At 52.7% G+C, this 15,105-nt stretch overlaps 1 protein-coding gene across 11 annotated transcripts in view; it reads right to left on the reverse strand.

Annotated features, from left to right (window-relative positions):
- The window catches only part of SLC2A11 (solute carrier family 2 member 11), a 73,095-nt gene that overhangs the window by 23,780 nt on the left and 34,210 nt on the right, over positions 1 to 15,105 (reverse strand). For all 11 annotated transcript variants that reach the window (XM_033956228.1, XM_033956235.1, XM_033956233.1 and 8 more), the window contains one exon: positions 1,071 to 1,195. In XM_033956228.1, the coding sequence (XP_033812119.1) occupies positions 1,071 to 1,195 (125 nt within the window). The remainder of the gene's footprint in view (positions 1 to 1,070; positions 1,196 to 15,105) is intronic.

Here is a 15,105-nt window from a genome sequence, read left to right on the forward strand (position 1 = left end):
CAGGCAGTGGGGGGCAGGGCTGGGATTTGAGGTGGGCCTGTGGCGGATTTGGGGGCAAATAGGGCGGAACCAGGGCGTGATGGGGTGGGCATGAGTGGGACTGGGCGGATTTAGAAGTTTGGATTTTCTAGATGGAAAATCTGGTAACCCTATAGAAACCCAAACACATGGCCCCCAACAGTTCCGCCCCAGCGACTTGTTCCACCCCCAGCCCTGCCTTATTCTGCCTCCAGCCCCACCCCATTGTGCCTTCCACCCCGCCCCCACAAAGCTTAGTCTTTCTTCTCTGACCTGCGTCTAGAGGGCCTCCGACCATGTGTGGATGCATGTGAGGTCATCCATGCATGTTCAGAGGTCCTCCAGATGCAGAATAAGGTCGGAGCTTTCCAAGACCCGGACAAATTACCGGGTTTTGGAAAGTCCATCCGGGCACCCAGACAGTCCTCTAAAAAGAGGACATGTCTGGGTTCTCCCGGACGTCTGGTAACCCCTTTGCCATGGCTTTAAAGGCTCCTCCCACTAAGTCATCTACATCAGTGTTCTTCAACCACCGGTCCATGGACCAGTGCCGGTCCACAGAAATTTCCTGCCGGTCCACAGGGCCAGCAAGTGCATCAGGCCCAAAACAGTGTTCTTCAACCGCCGGTCCACGGTGCAATCGATGCGGCGTTATCTTCGAGCCAGCACCCTCTTCCTAACTGATTCAGTGCACAAAGCCACGGGCAGTGGCTCCTACGGGCATCCTGCGCCTGAACCGGAAGCCTTCTCTCTGACGTTGCAATGTCAGAGGGAAAATTTCCAGATGAGGCACGGGACGTGCAAGATGCAGTTAGTACTATTATGGGGGCGGGGGCTGGGGTGGAGATTGGGTAGAGATGGGCGGAGTCTGGCCCACGACTTAGCCCCGTGTTCTTCAACCGCCGGTCCACGGACCGATGCCGGTCCACAGAATAATTATTTTATTTCTGCCGGTCCATAGGTGTAAAAAGGTTGAAAAACACTGATCTACATGACTTGCAGCTATCAAAACTGTGCTCTCATGTTATCCACTGTAAGGGCACTGCACCTACCAGAATTAATACCAGCAAAGACTCTCCCCAGCACTATCATCTCAAATGATTTAGCACTTCGACTGAATCCAGAGAGGAGTGCAGCAATCATCACAAACAGGTTATTTAGCAGCAGGGACTTCTTCCTTTAAAGGGAAAACAAAGACGCAGGATTTGCCTTCAAAAGTCCTCTGAAGCAACAATTATATCTCAGATGCAACTGTCGCTAGGTCTCAGCACAGAAATGAATGAAGGGATGAAAAAGAGGGTGATAAGTGGGCAGGAATGAGGTACAACAACAACTATAACTGCAGGAATCTAGTGTATGTTCAGTATATTATCAAGATACCCCAAGTTATTGAAATTTTACCATCAAATCCTCTCTGGTTAAAAGATGGCTTACAACAGCCTGTGGCAGTTTTACTGAGACTCTTATTTCGCTAATTTATTTCTAGGGAACAGGAAAGGGGGTAGGAATTTGATATACTTCATATCTGAGGTTACATATTATGTACAGGTACTTATTTTGCACCTGGGGAAATGGAGGGTTATATGAGTTGCTCAGAGTCACAAGGAACTGCAGTGAGAACCAACCCTAGACCTGTTTCGCAGGTCACCACAATAACCATTAGCTACTCTTTCATGAGCACTAGACACAGTTCAAACCAACAGATTCTGGAGGAGTGGCCTAATAGTTAATGCTGTGATGTGAGAACCAGGGGAACTGCAGCTCCTTGTGGCCCTGGGTAAGTCATTTAACCCTCCATTGTTCCAGGCAGCGGCGTACTAAGGATAAGAGGAGGCGGACCACCCCAGGCACCGTGTCGATGGGGGCGCTGGCACCTCTCTGCCCTGCCACGCCACACTCACGCCATCCCTCTCCCCTTCTGTAGATCTTCGCTAGCGTGAGCAACTTCTCCTGCCTGTTGCTCGTGCCAGCCTGGTTCCACCCTGAATCACTTCCGGGTCACGGGGACAGGAAATGACATCAGAGGGAAATCCAATGCTGGCGCGAGGAGCATGCTAGAGAAGCCATTCGCGCTGGCGAAGATTTAGAGGTACGGGGGGAAGGGAGAGCACAAGTGTGGAGTGAGGGGCGCAGGGGCACAGAGAGCATGGTGTGGGGGGGCGCCTTTTACCCTTACTAAGCCACTGGTACTAGGTACAATACTTAGAATGTGAGCCCACTAGGAACACAGAAAGTCTATGAAATGCACAAAGTCTCAAAAATTAATATAAATCAAACTCAAACATCTTTAACAAAACAATAACACACATACAAAAAAAGCACTTTATATACTTACAATAAAAACTAGCTATTAAATATTTAATACAAACAAGTATTATCTGAATCAATTCAATTTTAATTTTATCTCCCACAGTTCATTTCATTACAGTACTTTTACAACTTACCAATACTTAATTTATTAATAAATATTAGAATAATTTAGTCAGTGAACCTAATCCCCATCACTCACACTCACAGCTCCTGAAGATGCCAGGTGGCGAAACACAGTCTTGTGTGAGCTGAATGCTTTATGAATTGAAGCACAGGACCTTCATGAGGACAGAGAGGCCTGCCAATTGTGTTTAAGAAACTGTGATTTTCATGTGCTAGACTGTTGTGCAACTCTCAGTTTGAAGCCTCTCTGACTAAATGATCATGGACTAATGAACTCATGAACTAACCAAGATCCACTTTTGGATAAAAGTAATCACAATGACTGTAGTATGTGTGTGAAAGTTGGGAAATGAGTGATGGGGATTAGGTTAGTAGTATAATGGGTACACCTCATGTCACAATGATTGACAGCTGTCAGAGATAAGGATCGACCAATCAGTGTTCACTTCTGGGTTAAGCCCCACCCACTTTTACCCAAACCCCGCCCATGCCCCACTCACTCCACACCCACTGTTCCCTTAGCCCCGCCCATGCCCCATCCATACCCCACCCACTTTTCCCATAGCCCCACCCAGACCCCACCCACAATACTCCCCCCTCCTGCCCATTCCCCGCCCACTCTCCACCCATGTCACACCCCCTTTCATAGGAATGAATGGTGGTAGCCCCGCCCATGCCACATCACCGGAAATGCACTTTCTGATGACGTCACCAGAAATGGGGGCGTGTTTGATCCCGGAAATATGCTTTCTGATGACATCACCGGAAATGGGAGTGCCTGCCCTACCGGAAATGTACATTTTGATGATGTAGGCCACAGTTCTTCAACCGCCGGTCCGCGGACCGGTGGCGGTCCGCAGAAAATTTCTGCCAGTCCGCACAGGGCCGGCAAGATCTACAAATTAAATTTCCTGTCGGGCATCTGTTCCCCTTTCCCTTCCAGGGCCGGCGTTAAGATCAGCTGCGGTACTGCTACAAACGGCCGGCAAAAAGAAAGACAGAAGCTGCGGGACTTTTGTTCTTGCCTGCATCGCTATAGGCTCTGCCGATCTTGATCCCGCCCCCTTCTGAAGTGACTTCCTGTTTTTGAGGGGCAGGATTGAGACCGGCAGAGCTTGTAGCGAATAACAATTCAGGCAAGCGGAAAGGTCCCGCGGCTTCTGTCTTCATTCTAGCCGTCTGATTTAGCGGGACCATAATTGAAGGTAGGGGAGGGTTTGTCTTTGTTTTTGCTGCCAAATTTAGCAGGACCGGGGTCGAAGGCAGGGCTAATAGCAATCGAGTGCTGGAAGAGTGGATCGGGGCCAGCAGCCAAGGGAGGAAATAAGAGATGCTGGATTATGAGGAGAGGGAAAAATGTGATATAGGTGTTGTTGGAAGGGGATGGTAGACCCAGGAGGGGGGATTGGTGTGACAGAAGGAAGATGATGGATCCCCTTGGGGAAGGATAGTTATTGGAACTAGGTGGGAATTGGAAGAATAGGGACACAAAGATAGACGCTGGACCTTGCAGGGGGCAGAGAGACATGGAAAATGCTGAACATGAGGATGGAGTATAAAGACAAAAGTCAGATATTGGACATGGGTAGAGGGAGTAGGGAGACAGAGGGGATATGCTGGACATGGTGAAGGGGGAATAGGGAGACAAGGAGAAGATGCTGAATAAGGAATAGAGGGAGTAGGGTGATGGAAGGTATCTGCTGGATTAAGATGGGGAAAAGAGGGGAGGCACTGGGATGGGGAAAGATGGTGGGTTGGCTGGATGGCTCAGCAACGGGAAGAAAAAAAGAACACAGGAAGATGCTGGACATGGAGGTTGTAGGGTGAAGGAAAAAAGCAGACTTGACTGAGTAGGACTTGACGGAGTAGGTGGGACATGCTGGACACATGGTGGATGCAGTAAGAAGAAAAAGGAGGTTCTGGATATTGGAATAATAGAAGACAGGAAGGGACAGAAAAGTGTAGTTACTTACCTGTAACGTAGGTTCTCCGTGGACAGCAGGATAGTCAGCCACATATGGGTGTTGTCCCAACACCTCCCAATTTGCGGATAAGCTCTCCAATAGCTCAGAGAGATTTTTTTTTTTTTTTTTCTCTGAGCATGTGCAGTGCCCGGGCCCCACTGGGCATGCCCGAGCCCTACCCATTTCCCCCTGCTTCCCCCTAATCCCCAGGATGTTCCTAGCTGTGGCCGGGTCGGCCGTATGGGGAGGCGGGTGGGTTGTGTGGCTGACTATCCTGCTGTCCACGGAGAACCTACGTTACAGGTAAGTAACTACACTTTCTCCTAGGACAAGCAGGATGAGTCAGCCACATATGGGTGACTCCCTAGCCGAGGGATGTACCGACTGGACCCGCGCCTTAGCGCTTTGTGCATCCCTCGCCTGGCTGTGGAGGCCGAGCCGGGCAGGGTAATCAGGCAAAGCAGGTAAGGTTGTGGAAACAAGGTTTTAGATAAAGTGCTGTGTTAACTGAGCAATAATACTCACAGAACAGTGAACTGGTCAATGACAATCAATGAACAGTGAGAGACCAACTGGTCCAAAGTGACAATTCGTACTTGCATGTGAGAATTCATACTTGCCTATTCCACATTCAGTCTAGACAGGAGTGCTGGAAGACCTACTTAACTCACAGAACAGCGAAACTGGTCAATGACAATCAATGAACAGTGAGAAAATCAACTGGTCAACAGTGACAATTCTTAACTGGTCAACAGTGACAATTCGTACTTGCATATGAGAATTCATACTTGCCTATTCCACATTCAGACTAGACAGGAGTGCTGGAAGACCTACTTAACTCACAGAACGGCGAAAACTGGTCAATGACAATGAATGAACAGTGAGAAAACCAACTGGTCAACGGTAACAATTCATAACTGGTCAATAGTGACAATTCATACTTGCATATGAGAATTCATACTTGCCTATTCCACCTTCAGACTAGACAGGATTGCTGGAAGACCTACTTAACTCACAGAACAGTGAAATTGGTCAATGACAATCAATGAACAGTGAGAAACCAACTGGTCAACAGTGACAAATCGTACTTGCATGTGAGAATTCATACTTGCCTATTACACATTCAGTCTAGAAGGAGTGCTGGAAGACCTACTTAATCAATATCTATAACACCCTACTTGAACAGTGTTTGTCGATATTTATAACACCCTACTTGATCAGTGTTTGTCAAGGCTGTGCTAGTGGTTGCTGTCCCTCCTGGGAGGGAACCTGTGCTTGGTGAAGGTGTGCATGGAGGACCATGTGGCTGCATCGCAGATGTCCCCTATTGGTGTGTGGTGCAGATGTGCCGTTGTGTTGGCTATGGTTCTGCGCTGGTGGGCGTTGGCTCCCACCTGCGGTTGATGCTGCGCTTTTCTATAGGTGAAGGGGATGCACTCTTATATCCAGCGCGCGCGCCTGCATTTGGTGGCCGGAAGTCCCGGTCTGTTTTGGTCGTAGGAGACGAACAATTGAGGCTAGTCTAATCTGCTGCATAGTCAGGGCCCGCACACAGTCCAGGAGGTGTTGCTGAGGTGGCAGTGTGCCTCCCTGTGGGGAGATGTAGAGTGCCGGGAGGCCCGTTGAAGCCACCTTCGGCAAGAATCGGGGATGGGTACTGGGTACCACCCTGTTCTCATGAGGGAGTGTGTCGGTAGACACGATGATCAGGGTTTTCCCAGCCAGGAATACGGGATCTGCCTCCCCCAAAGGTTTGAAGGGGTCGAGGTGAGATGATGCGGCACCAAGTTGAGGTCCCATCCGGGCGGTGGTGGTCTGACCGGTGGGTGCAGATTGGACAGTCCCTTCATGAAATTTTGTGATTACTGGATGCCTCGACACTGGTTTGCTGTCTAGGCCAGCGTGGTATGCCGTGATTGCACTTAGGTGGACCTTGATGGAAGTGGTTTTTAGGTCCCCCTGAGATAAGCTCAGTATGTACTGCAGGATGTCCGGTATGGGGCAGTTGTAGGGGTCTCGCTGCGTGTCTGTGCACTGGTAGCGGAACCTTCTCCCTTTCAACCCATAGCGTTTTCTGGTTGAAGGTCTTCTGGCTGCCATAAGAGTGTGCTCCACGTCTTGTGGTAGGTTCATCCTCTCATCATCCATGCGGTCAGGGCTAAGGAACGCAGGTCGTGGTGGAGGGGGGTAATGAGAACTGCACTGATCTGGAGCGGGGAGAGGTGGGTGAACCGCTATCCCTTGCCAGAACGGGAACCATGGTTGCAGGAGCCCGATCAGGGCAATCATGATCACCATTGCTCTGTCCTGAAGAATCTTCTGCAGGACTTAGGGTGTTCAAACTCACAGACAGACCGTCGGGGCTGAGATGGCGATGGGTTGATCTCTTTGCGCAGAAGGTCGAGTATTTTGAGTTCGGTTCGGTTGCAAACAGGTCGATGCTCGGTGTGCTCCAGGTGCTGAAGATCTTCTTAATCGCCGCTGGGTTGAGACACCACTCATCGGGATCCAGCTGGTGGCTGAGTCTTTCTGCCAGGTCGTTCTGCTCCCACAGGAGGTAAGTTGCCTGGATGGTGCATTGAATGGAGTTGGAGAACTCCCACATGTGGCAAGCTTCCTTGCATAGCGAGGTTGACCCTGTCCCTCCCTGTTTGCTGATATAGTGCGAGGCCACCTGGTTTTCTGTTTGGGTGAGGACTGCCCTGCCTGTTTGAAGGTTTCGAGGGCATTCCCTAAGGCCCTGAGCTCCAGTGGGTGGGTGGTCAGAGGTTGGGTACACTGGTCTCAGTGATGTCTGAGGTGCCCTTTCAGGGATCACATGAGTAGTCTGGTGTGCTGCACAACAAAGACCGGAGCGTGCTGACGATGAGCTGCTGGCAGGGAAGCACTGGGCCAGGGATGTCATGGCGTCGATCTGGTAGTCCCGTAGGACAGCCTTGGTCTGCGTGGTGTCGATGACTGCCCAGATGAACGATATCCCCTGGGTGGGTATCAGGTTGGGCTTCATGTAGTTGATGAGGAACCCCAGTTCTTGGAGGAGGGTTATGGTGGTTAACGGGGCTGCCAGCTGTCGAGATAAGATAGGATGCGCACCCCTTGAAGGCGAGGATGTGCCACTGCCACGCACTTTGTGAACGCTCTTGGAGCCGTTGAGAGTCCAAGGGGCAGGACCTTGTACTGGAGGCGTCTGTCTTGGCTTTAGAAGCGACGATGCCTCCTGTGGGCTGGGTGCATGGGATACTAGCCAATACTCGGGCTGTAACAGGGCCAAGACTGTACCCAGAGAGTGCATCTGGACCTTGTGTATGTATCTGTTGAGCTTACAGAGATCCAGGGACGAGCGTTGTCCTTGTCCATGGTGACGCGGGGGTTCCCGGAGTAGAAACCCCTTGGTGATCTCCTCTGTTCGTCACCGCATCTATTGATTCTGCCGAAGCAGGTCCTCTCCTTGCTGCAGGAAAGTTGGGTCGTCAGATGGAGGGTGCCCCGCCCACTTGGGGGGGGGGCGGGAGTGGAGACGAATTCGGAATCCCTGCTTGATGATGCTGAGGGCCCACTGGTCGATGGTGATCCTGGGCCAAGTCTTCGCAGACAATCTGATCCTGCTGGGCCGGAGGGTGGTCAAGGTTCTATTTTTGTCTTGGGGAGAGGGCTGCCCTTGGATGCCCCTGCCCCTCGGGCGGTGCTTGTTTGCGTAGCAGTTATGTTACTGTTGCGAGTGCTGGGGCACAGACTGCTGTCAGTGTGGACTGGCTCAGTTGTGAGCTGGAGTCTCTATTTTATTTTATTTATTTATTTCCTCTCACTGGCCTCCTGATAAAGCCGCATCTGGAACTGGAGCGCAGCAATTCGTGCGCTCAGCATTGCGCCCTCGAAGGTCTTTTTCCCCGTGGAAACCAGGGTTTTTCAGGTGCTTCCCTGACGGGGGTTGGAGGGGGGGGTCATGCTGCCCTGTTTCTCTTAAGCTACCGCAATGTCCATGTATGGCTGCTGCGGGTTGTCGAATCCCTGGGCTGGAAAGATCTGGTACTTCAATCCCAGTCTCCTTGATGTTGGTTGCCCTGAGGAGGGAGTCAGCCAAATCTTGTCTCTGCAGTCCAGGAGGTTCTTGTGGACTGGAATCGCCACTGCCTGCGTGAAGTACTGGTACTGGTAGTTCAGGCCTTGTAGTACTCTGTCTTGGGTACTTGTTGTCCCCCCATGTGGATTTTTTAGTAAATATTTATTTATTTTTGTGGGTGGTGACTCGGGGCGTGGCTGGGGGCTGGTGTGTAGCTTGTTCCTCCGTTGCTTGGGTGCATGGCCTGCCGCTGAACCGCGCCATGTTGTTGTGCGTGGCTCCCTCTAAAGGGGGGCATTGTGGGGAGTGTAGCCCGCTGAGAGAGGAGTGGGTCAGCAGGAGGATTAACTGTGGCTGCTGGTCCCACCCCTGGTGGTTCGCAGGTTCATGTGCTGCTCCACTTGACTGGTTGGGTGACTCCATGTACCCCACCACCCTTCTCTGTCCTTCTTGAGAGGGGGGGAGAGCCTGCAGGATGCACCCCTTCATCTGTGCCAGTGCTCCTGGCTGCGTTTCCCACTGTGCCTGGAGGCAGAGAAAGAGGTGTGATAATGCCTCTTGAGTGGGCTTCTGCTGCTGTACTGCCTATTGTATATTAAACTGTACAGCGCTGCATATGCCTTTCAGTGCTATAGAAATCATGAATAGTACAGAGTCCCTCATGCTAGCTGGAAAAACACTCTGCCTAGGTTTTATGAAGAGCAAACAGCTTTTAGACTGAGGAGTTTCAAACCCCCACCCTTGGAGAGGCATGGTCTGACATGCCGCATCTCTGAAGATATCAGCACCCTGCTGAGAAAGGCAGACTCCTCGTTCCCAACCTGAGAGGGGGAGGGGGAGGGGTGGGAAAGGTGTGAATTGTATACTCTGCAGGACCCCAAGAGGGAAAGAAACATCGAGTTGGTTTTTTTTTTTTTTTTTCAGCATGTCCTTTATAAGCTGAACTCTGGGGCAGCATGTCTTCTACTGGGGGGAGAGGTCTGCAGGTCCCCTCTAAGGGAAAGAAGCATGGGAGATTCTTTCTCCTTAAATTCAGATTGGGAGGAGGGTGGGGCAGAGCCCTCGGGGCTGCAACAGATTATCAGAGGTTTTCCCAAACACAAGCAGATAGGACTTACCTTTGAACCCCAATCGGCTCCCTTCAGAGGCCGGCTGTAAGAGGCAGCATGCCGTCTGGAGGGTGAAAGCCCCGATCTGTTGCTTGCAGAGGCTGTGGATTTACGCAGCAGCATGCAAGACTCCTATCGGCTGCCCTGCAGAGGATGGCTGCGTGGCAACATGCAAGGATTCCTGGAGAGATCTCTCGGTCTGGCGAGACTCCTATCGGCTGCCCTGCAGAGGTTGGTTCTAAGCGGCAACATGCAGGGACTCCGGGAGATATTTCTCTACCGGGCCAAGTGCAGGCGGGGGGATTAGCTGAGCCAGGGCATCCTGGAGGCTCCTTGCCACTGTAGCATGTGGATCCCCCGCTGCTGTATTCTGATGAGGATGGCTGCTGGAGGAAGATTCTCGGGCCTCACTTCTCTTCATGCCCTGCGGAGGCTGGCTGTCAGCAGCAACATGCAAGAACTCCTGGAGAGATCTCTCAGTCTGGTGAGACTCCTATCAACTTCCTGCAGGGGCCGACGGCTAGCGACAGCATGCAGGACTTCCGGGAGAGATTTCTCGACCGGGCAAGTTGCAGTCGGGGGGGTTGACTGAGCCAGGACGTCCTGGAGGCTCCTCACCGGATTCGTCTGTGGATCCCCCGCTGCTACGCTCTGATGAGGATGGCTGCTGGAGAGAGATTCTCGGGCCTCACTTCTCTTCATGAAGTCTCTCAGTGCCCTCTTCCTTAGCTTGCGTGCAGGTGGTGACATGTGCGCACAATGCAAGCCACACGGAAACCTCGAGCGCCGGATCCAATCAGTGGGCGCACAATTCGTGAGGATCCAGTGTGTTCATCCTCCTCCTGCATCCCAGTTGTTTCTTTAGATGATTCAGGCATCTTCAAGTTGATGAGTAGAAAAGTTGTAATGGAGAGCTGTAGAAAATCCGACCGATGGGAACGGGCGGAAACTAAAGACTGGGGATTAGGGGGAAGCAGGGGGAAATGGGTAGGGCTCGGGCATGCCCAGTGGGGCCCGGGCACTGCACATGCTCAGAGAAAAAAAAAAAAAAATCTCTCTGAGCTATTGGAGAGCTTATCCGCAAATTGGGAGGTGTTGGGACAACACCCATATGTGGCTGACTCATCCTGCTTGTCCTAGGAGAAAGTGTAGTTACTTACCTGTAACGTAGGTTCTCCGTGGACAGCAGGATAGTCAGCCACATATGGGTGTTGTCCCAACAGCTCCCAATTTACGGATAAGCTCTCCAATAGCTCAGAGAGATTTTTTTTTTTTTTTTTTTTTCTCTGAGCACGTGCAGTGCCCGGGCACCACTGGGCATGCCCGAGCCCTACCCATTTCCCCCCTTCTTCCCCCTAATCCCCAGGATGTTCCTAGCTGTGGCCGGGTCGGCCATATGGGGAGGCGGGTGGGTTGTGTGGCTGACTATCCTGCTGTCCACGGAGAACCTACGTTACAGGTAAGTAACTACACTTTCTCCTAGGACAAGCAGGATGAGTCAGCCACATATGGGTGACTCCCTAGCCGAGGGATGTACCGAATGGACCTGCGATTTAGCGCTCTGTGCATCCCTCGCCTGGCTGTGGAGGCCGAGCCGGGCAGGGTAATCAGGCAAAGCAGGCTCAGTTGTGCAAACCGGTTTCTTTAATAAAGTGCTGTGTTAACTGGGCAATAATACTTGCCGAACAGTGCAACTGGTCAATAACCGTCAAGGAACAGTGAGAAAAAATAACTGGTCAACAGTAACAATTCGTAATAGCATGTAAACAGTAACAATTCGTAATTGCGTGTAACAATTAGTACCTGCATATTGAACCTCTAGTCTAGACATGTAGTACTGGCTGGCACTTAATCAGTATCTGTGCCCCCCTACTTGATCAGTGCTTGTCAAGGCAGTGGTAATGGTTGGTGTCCCTCCCGGGAGGGGAGGGCCGCTTGCAAGACTGTTTGGCCGAATGCATTCGGGGCGTGGAATGCTATGTCGAGGCAGTAGTGCTTGGTAAAGGTGTGCAAGGAGGACCAAGTGGCTGCATTGCAGATGTCCTCTATTGGTGTATGGTGTAGATGAGCCAGAGTGGTGGCTACGGCTCTGAGCTGGTGGGCGTGGGCTCCCACTGGCGGTTCACGCTGCGCTCTTCTGTAGGTGAAAGAGATGCACTGGGATATCCAGCGCGAGAGCGTGCGTTTGGTGACCGGCCGTCCTGGCCTGTTATGGTCGTAGGAGACGAACAGTTGTGAGGCTTGTCTGGTCTGTTGTGTCCTGTTAATATAGGTGGTCAGGGTCCGTACACAGTCCAAGGGGTGTCGCTGTAGTGGCTGCGAGCCCCCCTGTGGGTGAATGTAGAGTGCGGGGAGGATGATAGACTGGTTGATGTGGAACGCTGATGCCACCTTCGGCAAGAATCGGGGGTGGGTTCTGAGCACCACCCTGTCCTCGTGGATCAATGTGTAGGGGGGGTGATGGACCAGGGCCTGGATCTCGCTGATACGTCTGGCCGATGCAATGGCGGTCAGGAAGAGGGTTTTCCAAGCCAGGAATCTGGGGTCTGCCTCCCCCAAGGGTTCGAAGGGATCGAGGGTGAGCTGATGCAGCACCAAGTTCAGGTCCCATCCGGGCGGTGGTGGTCTGACCGGTGGGTGCAGATTGGACAGTCCCTTCATGAATCTTGCGAATACCGGGTGTCCCGACACCGGTGAGTTGTCCCAGCCAGCGTGGTATGCCGTGATCGCGCTTAGGTGGACCTTGATGGAAGTAGGTTTTAGGCCCATCTGAGATAGGCTTAGTAGGTACTGCAGGATGTCCGGTATGGGGCAGTTGTAAGGGTCTCGCTGTGTGTTCGTGCACCAGTGGCGGAACCTTCTCCATTTCAATCCGTAGCATTTTCGGGTTGAAGGTCTTCTGGCTGCCATGAGAATGTGCTCCACGTCTTGTGGTAGGTTCATCCTCTCAACATCCATGCGGTCAGGGCTAGGGAGCGCAGGTTGTGATGGAGGGTGGCGCTCCCGTGTTGTGTTATGAGATCTGCGCTGATCGGGAGGCGGAGAGGTGGGTGAACCGCTATCCGTTGCAGGAACGGGAACCATGGTTGCCGGGGCCAGAACGGGGCAATCATGATCACCGTTGCTCTGTCCTGGAGGATCTTCTGCAGGACTTTGGGTATGAGAGGTGTTGGTGGATAGGCGTATAAGAGTCCGTGGTTCCAATTCAGGGACAGGCCGTCGGGACTGAGACGGCGCTGGGTCGGTCTCTTTGAGCAAAAGATTGTGCATTTTGTGTTCAGTTCTGTCGCAAACAGGTCGATGCTCGGTGTGCCCCAGGTGCTGAAGATCTTCTTCGTCACTGCTGGGTTGAGAGACCACTCGTAGGGGTCCAGCTGGCGGCTGAGACTGTCGGCCAGGTCGTTCTGCTCCCCCGGGAGGTAGCTTGCCTGGATGGGGCACTGAATGGCGATGGCGAACTCCCAAATGCGGCAGGCTTCCTTGCAGAGCGAGGCTGACCCTGTGCCCCCCTGCTTGTTGATGTAGTACATGGCCACCTGGTTGTCTGTTTGGATGAGGACTGTCCTGCCTGTCACCCATTGGTTGAAGGTTTCGAGGGCATTCCCTATGGCCCTGAGCTCCAGTAGGTTGATATGGAGTGAGGACACCTGGGCAGACCATGTGTCTCCTGTGCGAAGATGGAGAAGGTGTGCCCCCCATCCATGTTTGGAGGCATCCGTGGTGACCACCAGCTGGTGGGGTGGTGGTCTGAATGGTTTCCCCTTCGCTAAATTTTCTCGGGACATCCACCACTGCAGTGTCTTGTGTATGGGTCGGCGAATGGGAATCTTGGTGGTCAGTGGTTGGGTATGCTGGTTCCAGTGACGTCTGAGGTGCCATTGCAGGGGTCTCATGTGTAGTTTGGTGTGTTGAACAACAAAGACTGCGGCCGCCATGTGGCCCAGGAGACGCAGAAAGGAGCGTGCTGATGATGAGCTGCTGGCAGAGATGCGCTGGGCCAGAGATGTCAAGGTGTCGATCCGGCCGTCCGGTAGAAAGGCCTTGGTCTGTGTGGTATCGATGACTGCCCCGATGAATGATATCCTCTGGGTGGGTATCAGGTGGGATTTCTTGTAGTTGATGAGGAATCCCAGTTCTTGGAGGAGGGTTATGGTGGTTGTCAGGGCTGCATGGACCTCCCCTGGTGAGTGGGCCACTATCAGCCAGTCGTCGAGATAGGGAAGGACGCATATTCCCTGCAGGCGAAGATGTGCCGCTGCCACGGCCACGCACTTTGTGAACACTCTTGGGGCTGTCGAGAGTCCAAAGGGTAGGGCTTTGTACTGGAAGTGTCTCTCTTTGATCTTGAAGCGAAGATACTTCCTGTGGGCTGGATGGATAGGCACATGAGTATAGGCGTCCTGTAGGTCCAGCGAGGCTAGCCAGTCGTTGGGCTGTATCAGGGGCAGGACTGTGCCCAGGGAGTGCATCCGGAAGCGTTCTTTGTGTATGCACTTGTTGAGATGACGGAGGTCCAGGATTGGGCGTTTGCCCTTGTCCTTCTTTGGCATGAGAAAATACCTGGAGTAAAACCCCATGTTGATCTCCTCTGTTGGCACTGCCTCTATTGCATCTGCCCGAAGCAGGTCCTCTGCTAGTCGCAGGAGAACAGGCTCGTCTGAAGTTGGGTGCCCCGCCCGCTGCGGTGGTTTTTCTGGAGGGCGGGAGTCGAACCGTATGCGGTATCCCCGTTTGATGATGTTCAGGACCCACTGGTCGGTGGTGATTCTGGACCAGGCACTCACAAACAATCTGATCCTGCCCCCCACTGGCCCCTGCTGGTTCGGGGGGTAGTCAAAGATTCTGCTTTTGCTTTGGGGGGGCAGTCTGCCTTTGATTGCCCCTGTCCCTTGGGCGACGCTTGTCCACGTAGGAGTTTCTATATGGCTGGGAGCGTAGGTTCCCAGACTGCTGCCAGCGTGGTGCTGCGGAGTGGCGTCTGTTGGCAGTGAAGGGCTTGCGATTCCTTTGCTGTCTTCGTGGAGGGGCCCAACGTTCTAGTCCATCAGAAGCGAGGGTTTGAAGGGTGGTGCAGTCGTTTTTAATGCTGTCGACTGTCTCTTTGACCTTGTCGCCAAACAGGTGTTCTCCTGTGCATGGGGCATCTGCAAGGGGCTCGTGGAGGTCCTCGCGGAGCGCCGATGCACGGATCCAGGCCAAGCGGCGTGCTAGGATAGCCGTTCCCCCGATGCGGCTGGATGTCTCGAAGACGTCAAAAACCGCCTTGAAGAGGTGCTTGTTGCATTCCCCTTGGTCATGGAGGAGGGATGAGAGAGAGTCCTGTACCGGCTGGGAGGCGAGCTGTAGAGCCTGTTTTATCTTTTTTTGTATGGCCTCCTGGTACAGCATCATCTGGAACTGGTGTGCGGCGATTCGTGCGTTAAGCATCGCGCCCTCGAAGGTCTTTCTCCCCATGGAATCTAGGGTTTTCAGGTCCTTCACGGGCGGGCCGTTAGAGGCCGATCGCGCCGTTTTGTGTCTC

The sequence above is a fragment of the Geotrypetes seraphini genome, chromosome 8 (assembly GCF_902459505.1).
Source record: "Geotrypetes seraphini chromosome 8, aGeoSer1.1, whole genome shotgun sequence".
Taxonomy (NCBI): Eukaryota; Metazoa; Chordata; class Amphibia; order Gymnophiona; family Dermophiidae; genus Geotrypetes; species Geotrypetes seraphini.